At 41.3% G+C, this 25,847-nt stretch overlaps 1 protein-coding gene across 7 annotated transcripts in view; it reads left to right on the top strand.

Moving 5' to 3' along the window:
- Positions 1-25,847, top strand: part of ltbp1 (latent transforming growth factor beta binding protein 1) — a 142,019-nt gene that overhangs the window by 102,643 nt on the left and 13,529 nt on the right. For 6 of the 7 annotated variants that reach the window (XM_085429029.1, XM_085429027.1, XM_085429026.1 and 3 more), the window contains 7 exons: positions 8,500-8,586; positions 10,716-10,841; positions 12,730-12,849; positions 16,299-16,421; positions 18,880-19,005; positions 19,085-19,213; positions 21,557-21,685. In XM_085429029.1, the coding sequence (XP_085285155.1) occupies positions 8,500-8,586; positions 10,716-10,841; positions 12,730-12,849; positions 16,299-16,421; positions 18,880-19,005; positions 19,085-19,213; positions 21,557-21,685 (840 nt within the window). Of the gene's footprint in view, positions 1-2,874; positions 2,898-4,681; positions 4,785-8,499; positions 8,587-10,715; positions 10,842-12,729; positions 12,850-16,298; positions 16,422-18,879; positions 19,006-19,084; positions 19,214-21,556; positions 21,686-25,847 lie in introns of all 7 variants that reach the window. The other variant, XM_085429032.1, reaches the window with a different exon arrangement.

Raw genomic sequence — 25,847 nt, 5'->3', positions numbered from 1 at the left:
CTTTTAAAAAAATGCTATGCGTCGCCAGCTGTTTAATCGGATTCTTGGTGTTACCTCCTTTGACAGTATCACAGTATCAGCTTAAAGCACTTGTTGCAGGCTGCTGAGTTTGCATATTTTGCTGTGAAGTACAGCCAGACTTTTGACCGCTTCGCCTTGGACATTTTTAATCTGTAGCTCTGCTCTAACAGAACGTACGTACCTGGCCCCGCCTACTATCCTGGGAAACGTAAAATGATTGGCTAGAAGTGTATCACAGCTCAGGAAAAAAAAAAGCACCGAAATAAAGCACCGAAATGTGCGCTGCTTTTCGGTCTGGTTACTACCGTTTATGTCAGAACCGGTGCCATCATGGCACCGGACACCGGTACCCATCCCTAACTAACAGTATTCTATTTATGCTGTCTTTATACTAGATCATATATAATTGATATATAGGTGGAATTCAGTAAATGAATTTAATTATCACTAGGTTAAATTCAAATTTGTGCACTAAACTGTTGCTTGCAGGATGCTACACAGTATAAAACTATTTTATTTTATTTTAATTTATCAAAACACATCCAATATCTGAGCGCTTACCTTTAAATACAACTTTTTCCTCTCCTCTGCTGTCCTGTCTGTCTTAAACTTTCTCCATCTCTAAATAAAGTTGCTCACTCGTTTCTCTTCCTGTGAAATGCAGCAGTTGGACCGTCAGACACACTGTGAGACAAACTGCACACAAACAGTTTGTGTGTTTGCTGATGTTTGTCTTTCTGCGTGCAGTTTGCATGTTCTCAGTGACATTGATATTTGTGTAAAAATGTACGGAGAAAAAAAGTCATCAGAAAAATAAATATTGGAGTAAACTACAGACAGCTTAAAATTCCAAGTACGGTAATGAAGTGTCCCACCTCTGGTCACCGTCTGTGTTCAACAATGGCTGTTCTCAGTAGATGCAGATGGCCTCATTTACTTATTTTTCCAACCTTTTGTCTTCTCGGTCCAAAATCGGCCCTTTGTCCTCTGAGTGCAGATTCAGCCTTTTCCTTTTGAGGTGGCTCTCCTATGAGGTGCCGTGTGTTTGTGGAGTGACTCTTTGGTTTCTTCTATGAACAACCATTGTTGAACAGAAGTGGTGGCTTATGACATTTGATTTGCTACTTTTGAATAAATCATTATATGGACCTAGTGCGACTTGTTTGTACAGAATATTATGCAGTGTTTATAGTCTCTATCTGGGGCGAAAAAACCCACCGTCTTTCTCAGAAAGACATCAACTTGCCCTCTGTTGCAGAATTTGCGGTGCAGCAGTTAGATACTTGAGATATTAAGATGTGAATACTCCACAGCTGTATTTTATTTGGCACACTTTAAAGTGTCTGAACTCAATGTGCTGTCAAAGCAACAAATATATCTGATGGATTGCATTTATGCAGTGCAGCAGAGAGAAAATGTTTTTTGCACTTTATTGAATGCCGAAAATGTGAAAAAGATCAAGCTGTGTAACAAATTACACCCACTTGCTCCTGTTTGAAGTGTGGTATTAATTTATCAGTGTCGTGGTGAAAAATGCCGAGACGGTGGGATAAACGGGAATCTCACGTTTGCAAATTAAAACTCTAAAGTAACATTAAAAACTCTGATTTATGATCTTCTTGCATGTGATTAGGAAGCCAGATTTTGAGAAACACATCCCTCTTGTGACATTTGTTTGTAGAGGACATGGATTAAAGTGCTTTGACTGAGCGCTCATTCCCTGTTAAAAGCCCAGCCCGCAAGCCATCAAAAAGAGAGCAAAGGGGAGATAAACCTGCCTGAGAGAAGAGCCTCATCCTCTCCTGTTATTATTCAGGACATGCTTGGCAGCCACCAAGGGAAGGAGAAACTTTGCAACATCTTAGCCAAAGCCAGACAGAAACCAAATTACTGTTTAGCTTTGCTGGAGCAGAGTACAGAGTTTTCCAGGCACAGAGGACAGGGCGCAAAAAACAATCGGACAAAATTCCACCACCCTAAACCTGTGCAGATTAGTGTTTGGATACCACCAGAAAGTAATGAGGCACCTGGCAGCCATACATATTGGTACTTTGAAGCAGCAAAAGCTGTGCTGGGTGGAAGAAGGAGATATTTTGCTTTTTTTCTAAATCTTTACTTTTGTCATCTTGAGACCTGGAAATGTGGTGTGTGCTGTTTATGATCTTTTCACAACATCAAACATGGACCTGTATATATGTCGCTAAGCATTTACTTAAACAAAGGTTGGATGTTGATGAAATTGAGGCTTTTCACATAAAACAATTGCCTTATTTTTGAAGGGTAATAAGAAGAATCTTGTTCTGGATAAGGGGAATTCTTGTGATTATGTGACCTTGAACATAATTTGTATGAAGACCTATTAGGTGTTGAAATGCTGTAAATTCTTACCAATACTGCAAGAAAAGTAACAATTCTTGTGAATTTCTGACCGACAGATGATGATGGATGACAAGGAGAATAAATAAGGTGCATATAGCTTTATAATTAATGAATAAAGTATTAACTAATACCGTACTAATGCTGAATACGTGTGTTGTTCATATAAAGTGTTACCAAAATGCTGTGATTGGGGAAGCAATTGTTACTTTTCTTGCAGTATTGGTAAGAATTTACATTTCAACAGCTAATAAGCAGTAAGCAAAGTCTGAAGGTATTCAGTGTTTATGATGTCAAAACAGTTTTTGACTGATTAGCTTGAGTGTCTTAAAGATTTAAGACACTCAAGCTAATCAGTTTTTTTTTTTAACTTTTTTTTAAAATGTCAGATGACATTTAAAAAAAAAAAGTTTGAGCTACGCTACATTATCACAAACCTTCACTCAAAGTTTTTGTTTGTATTTTTTTTTTGGTCAGTAGCAACCAGTTCACCAGAGCAGGTAGGTTTGGTACCTTTTCACTCTTTAGAGTGAAAATGCAAAAGCAGTTTGCCTGCATACGCTTAGCAAATACACTTACCTTCAAAAGAGTTTCAAAACCACATTTGCATGAAATCAGCAACATTGCTGCATGACTTTGGCTGGTCAGTTGAACAGCAAGTCAATTTCTACATCTTTGATGTGACTTTAAGAACCAGACTGAAATCTTTGACATGGCCCCAGATCTGGATACTCCACGCTTTTCTAGCTCCCTTTTGCCAAGCTGTTTATTCTTGCTCTGTGATTAAATTGCAGCCAGTTGCCATGCAAGCTAAATGCTAATCTGCTTCTCAGCACAGTACCTGCATTGCATGACGTAAGTAGTAGGAGGCTTAAATGATGAGTCTTGGCTAAAGATGCACTGCTCCAAAAAAATAAAGGAACACTTTGAAAACACATCAGAGCTCAGTCTGATGTGTTTTGCCGGATATCAATACAGATATGGACTGGGTAATGTGTTAGGAATGAAAGGATGCCACATTGTTTGATGCAAATGAAAATGACAGAGAACTTAATTCAAAGACACCCTCCATAATCAACGTGAAAGAAGGATGTGGCAGGCTAATCCGTTTTGCCAACATTTCATTTGAACAATTTGAAGTGGTACTCGATGCTCCTAATGAGATAACAGGTGATTTCAGGATATCAGGATATCACTGAGCTACTGAACAGTCTAAGGCACAGGCTGATGCTATCGGCCTGACAGAAAGATCATCTCCCAGAGGTGTTCTATTGGATTTAGGTCAGGCAAGACTGGAACTCAAGGCCAGTCTATGGTATCAATTTCTGCTCTTGCCACATGAGGCCGGGCATTGTCGTGCACCAGGAGGGATTTTTATCCCATTACCTAATGGCAGTCAGGGTGCTGTTGCCTAGCATGTAGGGGCCTGTGCGTTCCTTCATGGATATGACTCCATGGACATCACTAACCCACAGCCAAACCAGTGATTCTGAATGATGTTACAGGCAGCATAACATTCTCTATGGCTTCTCCTGTCACATACGCTCAGGGTTAATCTGGATGTAACCCTTTCACTGGTTCACTGATATTAGAGTTCACTGGTATTAGAACTGTACTTTCTGGTATTCTATGGCAAATGTCAACCCTTTAGTCTCACCCCATGGTGTCGGGGAGTGAAAACAGGACACACTAGAGGATGTCAGACCCTCAGTCCATCCTCATAAGTCTGATTGTTCTGATTGTTTTGTCAGAGACATTCACACAAATCATTTTGTAGAGCTCTGTTCCTCCTTGCACAAAAGAGCAAATACCGGTCCTGCTGATGGGTTAAGGACCTTCTATGGCCCTGTCCAGCTCTCCTAGAATAACTGCCTGTCTCCTGGGGCCTCCTCTGTGCTCTTGAGACTGTGCTAGGAAACACTGCAAACCGTCCAGCATTGTATTGATGTTCCATCCTGGAGGAGTCGGACTATTTGTGCTACTGGTAGTGACACTGACCCTAGGCAAATGAAAAAACAGTCAGAATAGATGAATGTCAGTGGCCTCCAGTTGTAAAACCATTCCTGTTTTGTGGTTGGTTTCGTTGTTGCCCCTCTAGTGCGCCTGTAGTTAAAGTCATTAATGCCAAAGTAGCTGAAACTGATTAACCACCAGATCAATATCCCAAGGTTAATTGACTTGATTATATACGCCGAAGTGTTCCTTTAATATTTTTGAGCAGTATATGTATACAGTGCTATGTTGATTTTATGTCTTTGGTGTTGTCTGTGTCTTTTCATTGAAGGAGCTGGTAATTCCTGTGGGTAGCATTAGTCCAGTAGTTGAACCTATCCAGCCCCAGCTATCTCCGGGTGTTTCCACTATCAAGATGGAGGCACCTTACCCAGGTTCCTGCTTTGCCCTTTAAACTTCAAAGCAGTTTCAGACTCAGCTCATCGAGCTTATGATGGGCTCAGACAAAGCGATTTTTAATCCTTGGGTTTAATATGATCCAGTGGTCTGAAAAGAGTGCTGTTTCAGTGAGGGTGATTACTGAGTCATTTTAAAACTTGTTATTGACATGACAATGATATGTTATATATATAAATATAGCTTGTTGTTTTTCACAACACACAATATCACTGTAAAAGAGGTACTAGGTAATTACTGGAAACAAAGTGGTATCCCAAGCAGTATGTATGGTACTAATTGTACTGGGTTCCAAAAAGCCTACAAACAGAACATTAAAAGTGAGTTGTTGTTGTTTTTTAAAAATATTCTCTGTGCTGTGGATGCACAGAGGGATAAGACCGAGGTAGTAAGAATTTAAAAGAAGGGCACAGAAGATCAGTGCTAACAACACATTATCTTACAATCTGCTCGAGTCATCTGGTATCCACAGATTACACAAAATTAACCATCAGTTATGTCCCTGATGTCTATTTATGGTATGGATAGGCATCATCAGTTTGATATTGCCTCATCTAAACCCAGTATTAGATCACTTTGTTAGTCTTAACTGCACACAGGTTTTATTGTACTGTAGTTTTGTTGTAGCGACGGAAATGTCACCGATTGGTGAGTAAAGTCCTATTTTGATGGCACAACTTGTACATTTTTACCATCAATATCAGAAGTTTTTTAAACCACATGTTACAAGCAAGGACTACATCTGTCACAAAGTCTACAGCAAACCCTTAATAAGGATATATATATATATATATATATATATATATATATATAAAGCATTACTGTAAATTTCCTTTATAATTCATGCTCATAAAATGTTGAAACTATATGTTTTGCATCATAGGGTAAAGTAAAAGAGTATAGACGGAGCTGTTGGAAATTATTTAGGAACCATAGCAAATTAGCCATAAAGCCATATAGGAACAGAGTAGGATGGTTAAGTGCTGAGGTACATGGCACATGTGTAGTTGGACTAGTATTTTTGTCCGTATACTGTATATTCATTATACAAAGTGAATAATTAAAATCTTTTCTTTTTTTTGCTTATATCTCATAAATACCAGTAAGTTATTTGGAATATTTCAAGTTTGAGTTAATTACTATTCAAAAACTGTACCGTTTGAATACTGTCTCGGTGCACTTCACTGCACACAACCACAACCACGTATAAGACAGCTGACATGAGAGTTGTTCAGATGATGATGATCGAATACCTCCACAGGGAGGGTAGGCCACAGAAGCTCGTTGGGGGTGGGTTATTTATTTTTTGTATTGGCCTGCAGTAATCATTATAATGTAATATTGATTGTAAATTTTGCTGGGTTTACTGCCTTTTTACCAAGAATAATTGTTTGTTTTCTGAAATTTCTCTTCTGTAAAGTCACAAGGCTGTCCTTTCTAAACCTGTTAAACTTCTTGCCAAAGGTACTCCCTGGGACATTAAGAAGTGGTAACAGTTGAGGTCATATGATCACATTTTTGCAGGAGCAGGTTGAGGTGATGAGTGATGGTTATGACAAAAAATAAATGTGCCTGTGCAGGAGCCCTTTCTGTTAGTAAAAAAAAAAAAAAAAAAAAAATCAAATTCTGTCATTCATGATGTTTGTACCAAAAGCTTCAGTACATTTGTGCAGAATATAAGATCAGGTGATATTATCCTTTCCATTGTCCTTATATGTTACCTAGTGTGGATAATCTAGTCACTCTAGTGTTGTATTTCCTGCCACTGGTGGTTCCCCCATCTCTCTTTTTCTAGGTGTCAGTCACACACGAGTAGAAGCAGGATGACAACCTCCATGCAACCAGGGAAAAAAATGGTTGGCAAGTGATTGCACAGAATTTTTTGGCTGTCTGGGGCCAAATACGAGTACTTGAAACAAAGTCGTCTTGCAACAAAAAGCAGTTGCCCAATGGTTGAGGGTGCTGTACCATCAACCTCTGGGCAGCCACTTTTTTGCAGGTCGCCACATTGGAGGCAACGTTTCTCTGTCCGACTGACTGCACTCACTCTCAAATAGATTGGGGAAAGTTTGCAATTAAGCACCGTCTAATTTATGAAAGCAGACAGATTATCAACACTGAAGAGCATCTCTTGTTTTGCAAGACGTGTGTGATGGTTGCTGCTACCAGTGTTGATTTATTTAAACAGGAGGGACGTTGTGAGCGCAGTGCCAGAATGTTGGCTAAGTCTTTTCACTGTTTAGAGCTTCACATTTTGCTTTTCCACAGTAATCCTGGCATTTATTGAAATGAAACAGACTTGAAATAAACTTAATGGACTATGAGAGGGAGGGAGAAGGAGAATCCTGAGATGATAAGACGATGCGTCTCGTGCTCTTTTTTACTGTGAGCCGAGTGGGTTAAAGTGTTTCAGGGTTTTAGTCACATTTGTACTCATTGTAAACATTTCATATCAACATTCGTGTCTTTCATTCATTTATTTGGTTTGATTGGCGCTATTACAAAACACATGCCTGTCAAAATGCATGCATTAATGGGATTGTGATAGGTTTTAGACTCATTTGTGAGGTCCACAAACATCTAGAGTAATTTTAACATAACCATTCACCCTTAGGTCATAAACATATTGATCTTCAGCCTGATTGAGCTGAGCTACCATGCTGTCTTCAGAGAGCAATGCAACTATGCTTACACTGTTTTATTCTGTCAGTACATTACTCACTCCCTGATTTTTGAGCTGCAAATCTGCACTGCTGTTGGTACAGTGCTGGCCATTAATGAAATTAACTAGTTGTATCTGTTTATTTATAAATGTATAAAGTATATAAATTTACCGTGTTTACTTCCGGCCCAGTCTGTGGCTGAGAACCGTGCCTGATGTGTAGATTGTTTGTGATCCACCTGTATACCTCTAATGTAGACAGCACCAGATTTGCAACAGACAACAACAAATCTAACTTTTTTAGAGTTAATCATGATTTTATTGCATGCAGAGCACTGCCAACTTGACCCCGTGTAATTAAAACTGATCGCAGACTGCCTCAGTCTTAACAATTGTTGTGTCTCTCTTTTCTCACACTCTTAAAGGTGTTTTAAAGACAACAATTGACTGTGAGTCATCTTAGATTTGGTTCCCATCTTTGAAGGGACCATTTCAATTACAAGGAGATTGCATTTGATTATTGATTACACATGTTGTGGAGCAGTCTCCAAACTGTTTTCCCCAGTGCCTGTGGTCTTAACCATCGGATTAGAGATATGCATTCAGAGTTGCATTTCTAAGCATTGCTATCATACTGAGGTCTGTGCATATCTGTGGGTGTGATTTGGTCTGGTCCTCTGTGACCTCTCATTATAACTTCAGCTTTGTATGAATACACCCAAAGTTGCTGTAAACTGCATTGTCTTTCCTTGCCAAACAATGAGAATTATATTTTGTCTGTCGCATGTCCATCTGTGAAGACTCTTATACAAACCCAAGGTACCACTTTGCTATATGATTTTGGTGTTCTGTTGCTTAGACACACCAGTCTGGCAGTCTAGTTTAACAGTTAATTACAGTTCAGTGTTAAGCTATAAGTAAATTGTGAATGTTTTTAAAATGAATATGTTGAAATAGAATGAATTAAGAATAAACTACATACATACTAGAACTAATGGCTTGTGTTGTGGTTTTCTTTTTTGGTTCAACAGAAGTGGTTGAGAGGATTTCTCCTCCTGCACCAGTAGAGATTCTTCCAACTAATGCAGGCCAGGACATCGCACCTACTCAGGCAGCAGGTAGGGCTGAAACATTCTTCACTCTTTCTTTGCAAACTTTTTTTGTTCTTTTGTGTGTTTTTTCTGTTTTCTCTTTTTCTTCGCACCAGCTTTTTGTAATTGTGTAAATGCTAGTTGGTGTCTACCTCGTAAGAGATGAACCATTTCAATTTAGGAAAGATTCGAGTAATTTGCAAACAATGTTGGGAAGATTACTTTTTAAAATGTATTCCACTACAGGTTACAGAATACATGCCCCAAAGTGTATTTTGTAACGTATTTGGATTACTTAATATATTATCATGCTTTTTACAACTACTTGAATGTACTATTGCTGTGTGATTTATTACTATTACTGAAGGTCATACCAAAACCAACTAGATTTTTAAATCTTGCTTTTAAATGTTGCTGTTCAATTTTTGTACTGGCAGGTTGACGTACGTCAGCTCCCCTGACAAAGAAAGCCCAGTGTTTGACTCCCTGGTACAATTCCCAAATATGGACCTTAATGTAGATAACCCATAAGCTAGAGCACAAAGTGTCTCAGTAGATTTTCATTTAACCTGGATGCAATCCAAATGCAATCCATAAATCTACAGAGACATCTTATTATACTGATTGAAGAAAATAAGAAAACCCCAGGGTTCTCTTCAGCACAGTGGCCAGGCTGGCAGAAAGTCAGAGCTGTGTTGAGCCAAGCATTCCTTTAGCCTAACTAAACTTAGCACAGAAAGTAAGGAAACTTGTGTTGGGTCGATTATTTCTTTATTGTAACAATTATTACTGGCAATTAATCCTATACTGTTGAAAGCCTGTTTATTTCCTCTGAAGCAGTGCCGCGTTTGTAAGGAAAATGAGCAGCAGAGTTATATATGTGGGTTGTGCCCATGATAAACTCACCAAATCTTCTCTGCAAGACTGCTCAAAGAAATCCTAGTATTAATTGATGCTTCGCTCTCCACCTTAGAGTGGCAGTAATTAAAATATTACTTAAAAAGTCTTCTCTAGGCTCATCTGTCTTGACTCCAATTTCTTTATCTAAATAAGGAATCATCTTCTCCCATGAAGTTTAATTATGTAGTTCCACAGGTTCTGCGCGGGGACGTTTCCCTCAAATTGAGTGAAATGCTGAACTAAAAGATTAAAGTTTGAAAAAGACTTTCTCCAAGAACTTTATGTTCCAAGTGTGCTGGAAAGGCTCCAGACTTCATGAAGTCATTGAGAGAATAAATTTATATTATTTTTTCAAATTGTACATAGAATTAAAATATAGACGAATCTATGAAGAGGCAAATGTATCTGATAAATGTGATTCAGGTGAAAAATATTTATACCTTTCAGCCATTTTATACATATTCCATTTTCTGAGGCTCAAAAGTAACTGACGAGTTAAAATTGTTTTAAATATAAGAATTGTGTTTAGTACTACAGTCAGATTTTTGCAGGTTTTTGAAAAAAAGGACTGGAATTCCAAAAGTGTTTAATGTTGCTGAAGTTCTGCAATCAGATCTTGATTTCTTTTGTTTGAAGCAAAATTGCTTCACTGTCCAAATACTTCTGACTGCATGTGTCTCCGCACTTTGTGGATGCACTCCGTGTTATATATAGTGTGTATGTTGTTGTCCATAGAGTCTTCTTAGAACTTGGAGAAACTTCTCGAACGGTTGCCTGATGTCCAGTAACACTTGTTAGCGCAGAACTAATCTACATCTTAGCTTTCCCAGTTGGAAAATAACTACATCGCTAACTGTCAAAGATGTTTGCTGTGGTGCAAACTCACATCTCGAATCATTTACTAATGAACTAAAAAGGATTTACTATGAAAAGCAGCTCACAAGGATAACTGCAAAGTACTAAAAGGTATTTATTTGACCTTCTTCACAATATGCTGAGAATAACTGCCAGTAATAAAACACTTTGTCTGGTTTGATATGGTTTTAATTCCGTCACCTGCTCCGCAGTCAGTTGCTTTCGGCTACTTTGTGGTAGATTATGTGAACTTGTGATGCTTTTTTATTAAGCTGTTAACTTGTGGTACATTAATGGTAGGCTGTGGTTCCTTGCAGCTCTTTATAGTAACTTATGGGACCCATTATTAGCTCTTAAAAGTGCTGCTACATTAGTGCTCTCCTGTTTCTCTTCTGGCCCAGAGGTAGATGAGTGCCAGATCAACCCTTATATTTGCGGCCACGGGATTTGTTACAACACAGCTGAGAGCTATATCTGCCACTGTGATGAAGGATACCACCTGGATGAGACCCAAACCACCTGCATAGGTAAGGAATGTATTGGTCAGAGTTGAAGTTAAACAAGCTTTGTACGCCATGTGTAGTGCGAGCAAAAGCAACATGATTTTAGCAAAGCTCATGGAATCAGTGTCCTGCAGTTGAGATATGATAGGTGAAATGAATGGCCCATGTCCAAAAGACATGAACAGCAAATGGCTGTTTTCTCAACTTAAAGCACTCTTTTTTTCCCTTGTGACCTGTTTCCAGCTTCCTCATTTACTGTCCGAAGGTTTAATCCTCATCACAGACAGCCATGAGGTCTGAATGTTCATGGGACTTAGATACAGTCTAACAAATCAGCATCTTTCCACCAGCTTCTGTCAGAAAAAGGAAGTTAATTATTAGTGGAATAAAGGCAAACACATTAGAAAATTTTATTTACTTTCTTTATAACAATTGTATTTTTTCCTGAGTTTTTTTGTGTAGAGTGTGAGGTTTTTTTTGGGGTCCGAGTTAGGGCATAAAAAAAGGAAACGTTTTAGAACCACTGCGTTAAAAGCCGTAGGCACTGCGTGGGTTTGCTGGATTGGACCCAGGACCCAAGAATCTTAGTTCAGGGACCAGTACGTTTGACTGAAGAGAAGTTTGTGAGTTATCATGAATTATGTTCTTACTTCTTAGTTACTCTGACTTACTGCCTACTTGTTAATATAGTCAGTGAGCTAAGAACCTAGACTATAATTTATTATAGACTAATATGTTTGTTAGGCTGGAGCCCCAGAGCAAATAAATATTTAAAACGTATTCACCATATGCTGTATCCTGTTCTGGAATAAAAGTGAGACATGGAGGAACATTTACAGTCAAAGTAAATCAGGCACTAGGACAGTATTTATGCTGTGCACATCTATAACATCTGGCATTGGTCAAACTAACAAGTGCATTCTAATGGAATTCTAAGCTGGTGGAATCTCGGATGAGACCAACAACCACACTGTTACCGACATCAGCGCCACCCTCCTCCCGGCTCATCGGCCTTATTGGGATATGAATATGATGCACTGTCATTACGTGGTTTCCTGCCGTTTCAATGCAGCTCTCCCCACCCACCAAAATGATATTGAATTAGGGCTCAGAGGGCAAACAGGCGTGATGATGATTTCTCCATAGCCGCAATAAAATCTCTTCTGCTTAGCTGCAGAGGCTCGTGGATCAGATTATGACTTCTTTGAGAGGTTTATATGCATGTGGGTTTGCAACCATAGTGTCTATTAACAAGATTGATGCAAAGCAGACAAAAACAGGAGTATTGGTTTTAGATGTTCTAGTAAAAATCGTGACACCGCGGTGTATAAAATTTCCTACGATGCATATTTGACTGGTGAACTTTTGTACACGGGTACTTTTTACATTGCAACAACCACCCTCAACTCTGTTCTAAGGGAGATGTTTTTGTTTGTTTTTTAACAAAATGTATTTGTTGTGATTTTTAAATGCCCTGTGATATTGATACTGCCCAAGCGTGAGATCCTTGTTGCAGTCTTTTAGCGTTGTTTTTAGTCTCTACCAGGTCAGTTTTGTCTTTCACAAAAATCTAACATTAGGTGTGTCACCTGTGATGACTTAGAACTCTGAGTGTTAAACAGTTTCTGTCTGTCTGCTTTTTAATGCTTTTTCTTTGAAAAACAGCTGGTAATGTGGAAAAAATTGAGTTTTGTTGAACCAGCTTTAGAAATGTTGCTCTTTATGGACTCAGCTGTTTACAGTGAAGCTGATGAATGTCTGCCAAACCACAGACAGACATGCAGAGAAGGATTCAGCAGCTACAGAGCCAGAGAGCGCTGGTAGAGACTAAAGCTAGAGCTAAAAAAAGAGTGAATACTGAATGACTGTTTTTGAACATGTTTGTTGTGACAGCTTATTTGTGTGTTCTCAGATGTCGATGAATGTGAAAACAGGCTAGTGTGTCCTTCTGGTATCTGCTACAATGAGCCTGGTAGCTATAGCTGCGGCTCCTGTCCGTCTGGCTTCTTGGGTCAAGGAGGCCAGTGTGTGGGTAGGTCCTTACACTGTTAACATGTACATGTCTCTGTATTTGGACCTTACTGCAGTGCAAGGCTCCTTTAAATCGGTTTTAATTAATAATGTGCCTAAACTAAACAGTGTGTAATATAATACATGTATGATATTAGTGCAGCATTAATACAAGTCTGAGTTGTACCTAGGTTGCTGATCAGTGCAGAGTAAAGGTTGTGTTACTTTGAGCCTGGCGCACAATCATGGACTGGAGGAGTTACAGTTACAGTGACTGCCTGAAAACACATGGAGAAAGACCAAGGGAGGTTTTCATCTGTTTCTGATTTTTCATTTTTAACAAATTTCTTTTAATCATCTGATCACATAGTTAAAATATTGCACTTGGTTGCTAGCAAAGCTTGGCGATGCATGAAAATCTCTATGATCATCAGAAAACCAACAGGAAACCGTTGTGTGCGCCAACTTCCAGTATAAGCCATTAATGGCCTAGAGAACACTTATATTTTTCAGGATAACCCTTAACCTCATGGTGCGTATGTCTGGCGGTCAAAACATTAAGGGATCAACCCAGGAAACAGATGCAAAGTTGTACACCTGTACCAGTCAAGAAATAAAATTGCAAACCATGCCAAAGAATACACAACATTTCCCCATGCTTTCCTGGTAATGCTATTATTTCTAGCAGGCACAAAAGGTGTGCCCATCTCTACTCTTTTAGCACTTTGCCACTCCTGTATCCAATGCGACTCGAGGTTAGCTGTGAAGTTTTGACACACCATGTCAGCCAAGCCAAGCCACAACAGAGAATGGTGGTAGCAGCGAGAGAAAAGAATTAGGCTGTGCAGCAGAATCCTTCATAGAAGTTAATAAACCATGCCACAAGTGTTTGCATGTGACTGCCAAACTCACATCAACTAGATTATGTGTGTGTGTCCATGAGTTCGAGGGCATTTTTGGACTACAGGAGAGAATAAACGAAAGTTAATGACATGAAAGGCAACAGTGAAAATTATATATAAATAACAGGAGTGAAAAGAGGGGAGTGCTGAGTGCATCATGGGAGGTCTTTTAACAGACTGAGCCACAGACAGCCCTTTATCAAAAAAGAAAGTATGAAGTCAACGTTAAAGTAAAGAAGGTGTCTGTCCCCTGAGCTCAAACTGGTAGCTGTTTCCACAAGACAGGGCCTGATGGCTGTTGGCTCTGCCTCCCATTGTACATCTCTAGGAACCACAAGTGAACCTGCAGTGTGAGAGCAACGTTCTCGGCCGGGATGATGGGAGGATGTTTTCGAGATACGGTTGAGCATAATCATTAAGGACTTGTGTGCTGATTCCTGACTTCTTGGGCATTATGCTTCAGAATGCTGAAGAGCCTGGAATGGAATCCGACTCAGACCGACTTACTTAAACCGACAATGATTTAGCTGGTGGGCACTAGTCTGTGGTGGTCACCAAAAGTCTATAAAAATACAGTCAGAAGAGCCATTAAAAGAGGTTTTACCCTCTAATCATGCATTAGGTTTGGCCAGTGCTTGCATGATTTAGATGTCATTACCTGCTTATCAACCAATGATGACATTTTCGTAAATAAAAATGATTAAAATCATATTTAATAATTTAAAGCCGTGCTTCCATTGTATAACAATGCATTAGTTATAATAGGCCACTCCCAATACTGTGCCTGTGTTTATTCCAGTGTTCAGATAAGTTTAGTGTAACACTCACACTACAGGGAGTGCAGAATTATTAGGCAAATGAGTATTTTGTCCACATCATCCTCTTCATGCATGTTGTCTTACTCCAAGCTGTATAGGCTTGAAAGCCTACTACCAATTAAGCATATTAGGTGATGTGCATCTCTGTAATGAGAAGGGGTGTGGTCTAATGACATCAACACCCTCTATCAGGTGTGCATAATTATTAGGCAACGTCCTTTCCTTTGGCAAAATGGGTCAAAAGAAGGACTTGACAGGCTCAGAAAAGTCAAAAATAGTGAGATATCTTGCAGAGGGATGCAGCAGTCTCAAAATTGCAAAGCTTCTGAAGCGTGATCATCGAACAATCAAGCGTTTCATTCAAAATAGTCAACAGGGTCGCAAGAAGCGTGTGGAAAAACCAAGGCGCAAAATAACTGCCCATGAACTGAGAAAAGTCAAGCGTGCAGCTGCCAAGATGCCACTTGCCACCAGTTTGGCCATATTTCAGAGCTGCAACATCACTGGAGTGCCCAAAAGCACAAGGTGTGCAATACTCAGAGACATGGCCAAGGTAAGAAAGGCTGAAAGACGACCACCACTGAACAAGACACACAAGCTGAAACGTCAAGACTGGGCCAAGAAATATCTCAAGACTGGTTTTTCTAAGGTTTTATGGACTGATGAAATGAGAGTGAGTCTTGATGGGCCAGATGGATGGGCCCGTGGCTGGATTGGTAAAGGGCAGAGAGCTCCAGTCCGACTCAGACGCCAGCAAGGTGGAGGTGGAGTACTGGTTTGGGCTGGTATCATCAAAGATGAGCTTGTGGGGCCTTTTCGGGTTGAGGATGGAGTCAAGCTCAACTCCCAGTCCTACTGCCAGTTTCTGGAAGACACCTTCTTCAAGCAGTGGTACAGGAAGAAGTCTGCATCCTTCAAGAAAAACATGATTTTCATGCAGGACAATGCTCCATCACACGCGTCCAAGTACTCCACAGCGTGGCTGCAAGAAAGGGTATAAAAGAAGAAAAACTAATGACATGGCCTCCTTGTTCACCTGATCTGAACCCCATTGAGAACCTGTGGTCCATCATCAAATGTGAGATTTACAAGGAGGGAAAACAGTACACCTCTCTGAACAGTGTCTGGGAGGCTGTGGTTGCTGCTGCACGCAATGTTGATGGTGAACAGATCAAAACACTGACAGAATCCATGGATGGCAGGCTTTTGAGTGTCCTTGCAAAGAAAGGTGGCTATATTGGTCGCTGATTTGTTTTTGTTTTGTTTTTGAATGTCAGAAATGTATATTTGTGAATGTGGAGATGTTATATTGGTTTCACTGGTAAAAATAAATCATTGAAATGGGTATATATTTGTTTTTTGTTAAGTTGCCTAATAATTCTGCACAGTAATAGTCACCTGCACACACAGATATCCCCCTAAAATAGCTCAAACTAAAAACAAACTAAAAACTAATTCCACAAACATTCAGCTTTGATATTAATGAGTTTTTTGGGTTCATTGAGAACATGGTTGTTGTTCAATAATAACATTATTCCTCAAAAATACAACTTGCCTAATAATTCTGCACTCCCTGTATAAATCAGTGCGCTCACTGTTTTCACTGTATGTGAAGAAACACTGCAGACAGTCGGTCTCAACCAGTTTGTTTGCTTAAATAATTATTCATTGAGAGAAGCCCCTCAGCACACTGTTCATCTGCTGTGTGAGAAATCCATGCAAGTTTAACCCTGTTGTTTGTGTTGTTTCAGATATAGATGAGTGCCAGGATCAGAGAGTCTGTGTCAGAGGCCACTGCCAGAATACTGAAGGCTCCTTTTTCTGTGTGTGTGGGCCAGGCTTCAGACTATCGCCAGCTGGAGACCAGTGTGATGGTATGATATTTTGTTATCTTTACCCATATAATTGGAGCAGAAATGGCTGAAATCTTTGTCATCTATAAGCTGTAGATTTTTAAGATATTAAGCTATATTGCTAATATGGTTTCTTCAGATTTTTTTCCGAGGTCCCCAAAGTCCTACTATGTTGTTGCAAAGTTTGTAGATATCAATCTGTGCATGCAGGTGGGTAACATAAAGTTTTTATTGATTTTTTGACCTTCTCCCAATTTTCACCAAAAATATATCAGCTCAAGCTGATATAACAACAAAATTTAAATATGATATTTTGAGGACCTCTAACAATCAGACAGACAAACAAATGGAAGCAGTTACATATTCCCTCCATTTCATGGGAGAATAAATAAGGTGAAACTATATGCATTCTGCATTAGTACTGTAGTTTTGGAATCTGATTTGATGTTTTATTTTGAGGCAGAAGTTGGTGTAGAGATCAGAGGATACAGTTTTCAGTAGCAAGCTTAGTTAGCCTTGAATCCTTAAACTGTATGGATGCAACATGGAGGCATAAATGTCTGCTAATTAGTGACCCACAACTGTCAATCAAGGGAGCCTTTATAGCATAACAATATCCGAATGGGCGACTTATTAATCATCAACTGCAGGGTTGTTATACATGGAGAATCTATCCATAGAGGTCAAAATTGTTATACCAAGTACTTACTTGATTTTTTGATTAAAACTTCACCCCCGTTACCCTTGACGACGCTTTGTGCAGTGATACCTTTTAGTGCATGTGCTTCTTCTAGACCATGTTGAAAAAGTATCTTTTAAGCTTTAATTTCATTTTAGGGAAACGATAGAAGTCACAGGTGTCCAGATTTGACAGAAAGAGCTGGTAGGTCATGGAAATTGTCGTGATAGAACATCCAGCCACCTTCTGGCAGCATTTCAGATCCTTTGTATAAATACTCTGTCTTCGATGTCTCATAACATGGCTGAAGAACACATCATCACAATGTCTCCAAAAGTTGGACGTAGCGTTTTGTGGGAGAAATGTTTCGTCACTCATTCAAGTGACTTCTTCAGTCTCAGCTGACTGCAGGTTTCCCCAATCTTATAAACAGTACATTTGCATAATGACTGAACCCAGCCCACTGAAGGAACAATGGGCTGGGAGGTCACTTCCTTAATCTTAATATGCAAATTCTCATGACCATTGATCAACAACCACTAACCAAAACCCACTGACCAAAGACCACTGATCAATGGCCATGAGTACCATTCACAGAGTTGGTGAATGGCTGCAATCATAGCATTGTAAGATGGTGAAAGATGTACCCTTAAGCCCCCTCCTCGATTCAGAGATGGTCTTTCCCTTTCCACGTAAATGGCCTCCTTGACTCCGCGCTCAAACCAGCGTTCCTCCCTGTCCAGGATGTGTACATCCTCATCTTTGAAAGAGTGTCCACTAGCCTGACGAGGTAGCTCTTCTGTGTTGTGCCGTCCGCTTCGCCAGAGGTTGTTTGGTTTCCCTGATGTATAAATCCTGACAATCCTCCTGGCACTTAACAGCGTACACTATGTTACTCTGTTTGTGTCGGGGGACCTGATCCTTGGGCTGGACCAATTTTTGGTGCAGCATGTTTTGGGGTTTAAAAGCCACAGAGACACGGTGTTTAGAAAAAATGTGTCTCAACTGCTCCGATACTCCTGACACATATGGGATCACTACAGGGGTCGCTTGGGCAGCGGTTGTCCTTCTCTCTGACCTCCCAGCCCATTGTTCCTTCAGTGGGCTGGTTTCAGTCATCATGCAAATGTACTGTTTATAAGATTGAAACCTGCAGTCAGCTGAGACTGAAGAAGTCACTTGGATGAGTGACGAAACATTTCTCCCACAAAACGCTACGTCCAGATGAACAGATTCAACTTTTGGAGATTTACTTTCCTGGATGATTGAGAATGCATCAAGACATCATTACAATGATTTATTTACCTGAAAGTTTTGTTCTTGCCCTGGCCTGTGGGCAGCTTGTTCACCGTTCTGCTACCACTTGCTGCTGCAACATTCAAATAGACAATGGGCAGCACGGTGGTGCGGTGATTAGCACTGTTGCCTCACCGTGGTCTTTATGTGTGGAGTTTGCATGTTCTCTGCGTGCTTGCCTGGGTTGTCTCTGGCTTCCTCCCACAGTCCAAAGTCATGCAGTCAGTAGGGTTAGGTTTATTGGTAACTCTTAATTGCCCGTGAGTGTGAATGGTTGTCTGTCTCTGTGTTAGCTCTGTGACAGACTGGCAACCTGTCCAGGGTGTAATCTGCCTATTGCCCTGTGGTAGCTGGGGTAGGCTCCACCCTCCCCCCCACGACCTTGACAGGGATAAGCTGTCCGGGTCGGGACGGATGTATAATAAGGATTTGATCAAATCTGTCAAAATAATCAGAACATATCACTTTAATCAAAAAACCTGTGTTGTGTTATTGATGTTTTAGATGTGAATGAGTGCACAGAGGAAGTCAGGCCATGTAAGGAAGTGGGAGAGTGCGTCAACAATCTGGGCTCCTACACCTGTACCTGCCCACAGGGGTACCGGCAGATCAATGGCACCATCTGCAGTGGTAAGCTGCTTCTTTAAACAAAGGATGTAGACTCGTTGTATGGAATGACACAAACTCTGTTCACGCTGTGTGTTCGCAGATGTCGATGAGTGTGCCGACGACACAGAGCTGTGTTCCCCTCATGGCAAATGTCTCAACACAGAAGGATCGTATCTGTGTGTGTGCGACAGTGGATTCACTGCTAGCCTCCACATGCCATCCTGTGATGGTAAGATGCAATGGCACTGACAAGGCACACATATACGATGTAAACATGCTGTTTCCAAGCAACCAGATGTTTAATGAATGTGATTATTGTTGCATAAAGCGCTCTAAATGCCCAGGTAGAACCAGTCCATTCACCATGACTAATATCTTCCATATAAATGTTTAAGTGTAGTTTTCCTATGTAAATTCTCCATACTTCCCCAAATTACCAGAATTAAATGTTTTAGGTGTTGGGCTGCTGATGGCATGTGATGAATGAATACTTTTATTATAAAAAAAAATGTGAAGATAAATTCCCCTTATTTAGTGTTTTGGTGATGGCGGTGGACAGCACTCCCAAAGGTGTTTTTAGTCCTACATCCAGTGACTGTAGAGGCCATAGAATAATATTTACATCTTACATTTCATGTGAGCACTCATGCCCTCTGGTTGGGGGCCATGTTTTCCTGGAAGAAGCCACTCCCATCGGGACAGAAATGGTACATGGACCCACACCATGCCAGCATAACACACAAATTCTAGTCACTGTAGGAATCAGAGTTTCATGATTTCAAAATCTACCCATCAAGATCATCTCCGTGTGCACCTCCACACTGCTGCGCTTCATTTGGATCACTGTGTGCATGATCTGCTCGCAAGTAGCGCAATGACACAAACTGCAGATACATTTGACACAATTTGTATCTGCATTTGAACTCTTTGTTGACAGTCAGCTTGCAGGGGATAAATTTGGAGGTAAAAAGCAACGAGGACACTTCCAATTGTGCTCCTGACCTTACCTTTGTGCTTGGATACTGTGTTTTAATTTGACCCAGCAGATGGTTTTTGCTTTATGTCCAACTTTGAGGTCTATGGTGAAATTGCAAATGTGCTCAGAATAGGACTTCTGTGAAGTATTCTAAAAGTAGCAACAGATCTAGGAGCGGTCTAGAAGTATGTAAGGAAGTGCCATTAAAGGCCAAATTTAAAATCAAACGTGGTTTTGCTTTCATTTCTTTTTTCATATTGTGTGTGTGTCTGTGAACCAGCTTCATGAGATCATCAAATGCAGGCTTTCCAACAGTTTCCAAACAGAACACATGTCCTACAGTTCCCACATATGCTGAGCATATGTGGATGGCTTTTCCTTCATTCTACAGTCCAACTCAACCAAAATCTATCTAATGGACCCTAGGTCATGTATGAGGTGGCAGTCTTATCTTTCTTTTATGTGCTTCAGTGAGCTAGTTTCAGCGTTCAATAGTTTTTAACCTTGAAGAAACGTTCTGGAACTTTTCTGGACCGACTTGACTTGATGCACTGTTGTTAGCTTCTACCCTGCTATACTCCAATAAGTAATACTGCCTGAGCTTATTTTTTTATCTTGTCTGCCCTCTAACTTCTGTTCTGTAAACATTTGAATAATTTTGCATTTACATTTTTTTAAATAATTTAGAAGTCTGTCTATTTTAGTATTTTCCTCTGGTACAGATGAATCTTGTTGCATAGTTCAACTCTACTGTTAGCGAGAGGGTCTCCCTGACACGATAAATGAAAGATGACATGCTGTTGTTGTATGTTGTGGATTGTGTATTCCCTGCTTTAACTGAGAGGTGGGTACTTGTGAACTTGAGAAAAGGTTAAATAAATATTTTCCTTTGTTCACCTACATTTGTAATATGCGTTTCTTGCTCAGTTACAGTAGATCAGCCAATTCCAAAGCTGTCATTACTTTCAGATGACTGTTTATTAAAGTGGGCTTCTCAGTCTTTGCTTCAGTATCAACACTGAACTACATACAATGTTCAAAGTGTTACTGCCATTGTTGTTAAGTATGCTCTCTTTATGTGTGTCCATAACTCCATGTCTCTGAGGAATTTTTTTCATGTTTTCATACTTTCTGCACCGGGGCAGGAGTCATGGCCTCTGTGGTCATGAGGTTTAAATGCCTTCTGCTGTCTTATAGAAAAACAGAGAGAAAAGAGAAACATGAGAGAAAAAGTGGACGGAAGACGGAAGCTGTTGAGCCTGCTGTCTAGACTAGGAGGGAAATGTGTTGCTTCTTGCCTCATGATTTATGCAGGGGGCTCAGACTCAAGTGTCTGGGTGTCTGCTTTTATGAAGCCAGTTTTTGTGTGTGTGTGTGTGTGTGTGTGTGTGTGTGTGTGTGTGTGTCAGAGTGCAAACATTGTAGAAATATTTGATTTTCATAAAACTACAATGGAGTTGTTCTGCAATGAGATGATTGCCTCTACAGTAAGATGTCAGAAAGCAAAGATAATATTTTATGGAGTGATGTAGAGTCAAGGCTGGAGAAAGTCACGAAAAAGAAATAAAAAATTGATGTTGTTTATTTGGTTTTCAGATATTGATGAGTGTGGACTCAATGAGACAATATGTGGCCCCCACAGCTTCTGTGAGAATGGACTGGGTTCTTACCAATGCCTCTGTGAGCAGGGCTACCAGGAGTCATGGGATGGCGAAGGCTGTGTGGGTAAGTGTGTGAGCTTTGGTGTATATCAATCAATCGATAAGGCTTTTAGAGCTGATACTGATTGCAAGTTGTATATTAATAACGTGCTATGATGGGAAGCTGCCATCCAAAACTGTGCAACTGATTTAGATATCTTAATATGTCATAATGACTATGTCAAATACAAAGGATCACGAAAATACAAAGGAGACACTGAACAGAAAAAAACCTTCAAGAACACAAATTTGACTGACAAATTTACTACAAGAGCACCTCAACAGATTTTTGAAAGAAGTGACCAAAATGTAATGGGGCCTTGATTTGCCCATGCGCCACATTTCTACCAAGATTTTGCATAAATGATTTTGCTTGTTTTTGCACTGAAAACTTGCCCTTATTGGCCTTAGTTGTGTTTCACAATGAGAAATACATGAGTGTTGATGGGTGCTGGTTGTTTCTCAGGACTAACTGGGCCCATGCAACTCCAAACTCGTTACTGTTAAAGGTGACTTCCACTATCATAACCCTGGCAGAAAGATTCACATACAGGTACATAAAAACCCCAATGCACAGCAAACATAAAATACAGTAGCAGAACTACCAAAGTACAGTATGTGCTTTATACACACTTAAACACACTTCTCGTCTGTCCTTTGGCACTACTGCTCGGTCCCACCCTTTCAGTCCGGCCAGCTGCCTCCTCTTTCCTGCCAAACCATCACTGTGCTGTGGCTAGCAAAGATGGACTCGCGCGCGCACACACACACACACACACACACACACACACACACACACACACACACACACACACACACACACACACACACACACACACACACACACACACTCCTTAAAAACCAACGGTGATGGTTTACCGCTAACCATTCAGAATGTGTGTCTCCTCTCTGGCTTCCTTCTCCTCTTCTCTTCTTATGTTAAATTCAGTTAGTTCAATTCATAGTTATTTATTCAGGGTCAAATGACAACAACAGTCACCTTCTTTAATTTTCATATACAACCTTCGATCACTTTTATTCTGGAAACTTTACAGAAGTACAGGGAGTGCAGAATTATTAGGCAAATGAGTATTTTGTCCACATCATCCTCTTCATGCATGTTGTTTTACTCCAAGCTGTAGAGGCTCGAAAGCCTACTACCAATTAAGCATATTAGGTGATGTGCATCTCTGTAATGAGAAGGGGTGTGGTCTAATGACATCAACACCCTATATCAGGTGTGCATAATTATTAGGCAACGTCCTTTCCTTTGGCAAAATGGGTCAAAAGAAGGACTTGACAGGCTCAGAAAAGTCAAAAATAGTGAGATATCTTGCAGAGGGATGCAGCAGTCTCAAAATTGCAAAGCTTCTGAAGCGTGATCATCGAACAATCAAGCATTTCATTCAAAATAGTCAACAGGGTCGCAAGAAGCGTGTGGAAAAACCAAGGCGCAAAATAACTGCCCATGAACTGAGAAAGGTCAAGCGTGCAGCTGCCAAGATGCCACTTGCCACCAGTTTGGCCATATTTCAGAGCTGCAACATCACTGGAGTGCCCAAAAGCACAAGGTGTGCAATACTCAGAGACATGGCCAAGGTAAGAAAGGCTGAAAGACGACCACCACTGAACAAGACACACAAGCTGAAACGTCAAGACTGGGCCAAGAAATATCTCAAGACTGGTTTTTCTAAGGTTTTATGGACTGATGAAATGAGAGTGAGTCTTGATGGGCCAGATGGATGGGCCCGTGGCTGGATTGGTAAAGGGCAGAGAGCTCCAGTCCGACTCAGACGCCAGCAAGGTGGAGGTGGAGTACTGGTTTGGGCTGGTATCATCAAAGATGAGCTTGTGGGGCCTTTTCGGGTCGAGGATGGAGTCGAGCTCAACTCCCAGTCCTACTGCCAGTTTCTGGAAGACACCTTCTTCAAGCAGTGGTACAGGAAGAAGTCTGCATCCTTCAAGAAAAACATGATTTTCATGCAGGACAATGCTCCATCACACGCGTCCATGTCCTCCACAGCGTGGCTGGCAAGAAAGGGTATAAAAGAAGAAAAACTAATGACATGGCCTCCTTGTTCACCTGATCTGAACCCCATTGAGAACCTGTGGTCCATCATCAAATGTGAGATTTACAAGGAGGGAAAACAGTACACCTCTCTGAACAGTGTCTGGGAGGCTGTGGTTGCTGCTGCACGCAATGTTGATGGTGAACAGATCAAAACACTGACAGGATCCATGGATGGCAGGCTTTTGAGTGTCCTTGCAAAGAAAGGTGGCTATATTGGTCGCTGATTTGTTTTTGTTTTGTTTTTGAATGTCAGAAATGTATATTTGTGAATGTGGAGATGTTATATTGGTTTCACTGGTAAAAATAAATAATTGAAATGGGTATATATTGTTGTTTGTTAAGTTGCCTAATAATTATGCACAGTAATAGTCACCTGCACACACAGATATCCCCCTAAAATAGCTCAAACTAAAAACAAACTAAAAACTAATTCCAAAAACATTCAGCTTTGATATTAATGAGTTTTTTGGGTTCATTGAGAACATGGTTGTTGTTCAATAATAAAATTATTCCTCAAAATACAACTTGCCTAATAATTCTGCACTCCCTGTAATATTACTAGTATGTCATCTTTCCTAAGAGCTTAATATCTCTGTAATCCATCCATCCATTTTCATCCGCTTTGTCCGGGGCCGGGTCGCGGGGGCAGCAGCCTAAGCAAAGAGGCCCAGACCTCCCTCTCCCCAGCCACCTCCTCCAGCTTATCCGGGGGAATACCAAGGCGTTCCCAGGCCAGCCGAGAGATATAATCTCTCCAGCGTGTCCTGGGTCTGCCCGGGGCCTCCTCCCGGTGGGACATGCCTGGAACACCTCACCCAGGAGGTGCCCAGGGGGCATCCTTGTCAGATGCCCGAACCACCTCAGCTGGCTCCTTTCGATGTGGAGCAGCAGCTGCTCTACTCTGAGCCCCTCCCGGATGGCCGAACTTCTCACCCTATCTCTAAGGGAGAGGCCAGCCACCCTTCGGAGGAAGCTCATTTCTGCCGCTTGTATCCGCGATCTCGTTCTTTCGGTCACTACCCACAGCTCGTGGCCATAGGTGAGGGTAGGGACGTAGATCGACCGGTAAATTGAGAGCTTCGCTTTTACACTCAGCTCCCTCTTCACCACGACGGACCGGTGCAGTGTCCGCATTACTGCAGCTGCAGCCCCAATCCGTCTGTCGATCTCCGGCTCCCTTCTCCCATCACTCGCGAACAAGACCCCGAGATACTTGAACTCCTCCACTTGGGGCAGGAACTCATCCCCGACCCGGAGTGGGCACTCCACCCTTTTCCGGCTGAGAACCATGGCCTCAGATTTGGAGGTGCTGATCCTCATTCCCGCTGCTTCACACTCGGCTGCGAACCGCTCCAGTGCGAGCTGGAGGCCCTCACCCGATGAAGCCAACAGAACCACATCATCTGCAAAAATCAGAGATGAGATTCTGAGGCCACCAAAGCGAAAGCCCTCCACCACTTGGCTGCGCCTAGAAATCCTGTCCATAAAAATTATGAACAGAACCGGAGACAAAGGGCAGCCCTGGCGAAGCCCATCACCCACCAGGAACGAGCCCGACTTATTGCCGGCAATGCGAACCAAGCTCTTGCAACGGTTGTATAGGGATCGAATGGCCCGTAGCAATGGGCCAGACACCCCATATTCCCGCAACACCTCCCACAGGACACCCCGAGGGACACGGTCGAATGCCTTCTCCAAGTCCACAAAACACATGTAGACTGGTTGGGCAAACTCCCATGCACCCTCAAGTATCCTGGAGAGGATAAAGAGCTGGTCCAGTGTTCCGCGACCAGGACGAAAACCGCATTGTTCCTCCTGTATCCGAGGTTCGACTAACGGACGAACTCTCCTTTCCAGCACCCTGGCATAGACTTTCCCAGGGAGGCTGAGGAGTGTGATCCCCCTGTAGTTGGAACACACCCTCCGGTCCCCTTTCTTGAAGATGGGGACCACCACCCCGGTCTGCCAGTCCACAGGTACTGCCCCTGATCTCCACGCAACATTGCAGAGGCGTGTCAACCAGGACAGCCCTACAACGTCCAGAGCCTTCAGGAACTCGGGGCGGACCTCATCAACACCAGGGGCTCTGCCACCAAGGAGTTGTTTAACTGCCTCA

The sequence above is a fragment of the Rhamphochromis longiceps genome, linkage group LG13 (assembly GCF_057381845.1).
Source record: "Rhamphochromis longiceps isolate RC_006_pf linkage group LG13, R_longiceps_female_GT1.1, whole genome shotgun sequence".
Classification (NCBI taxonomy): Eukaryota; Metazoa; Chordata; class Actinopteri; order Cichliformes; family Cichlidae; genus Rhamphochromis; species Rhamphochromis longiceps.
This window is presented reverse-complemented; position numbering and strand designations above follow the sequence as displayed.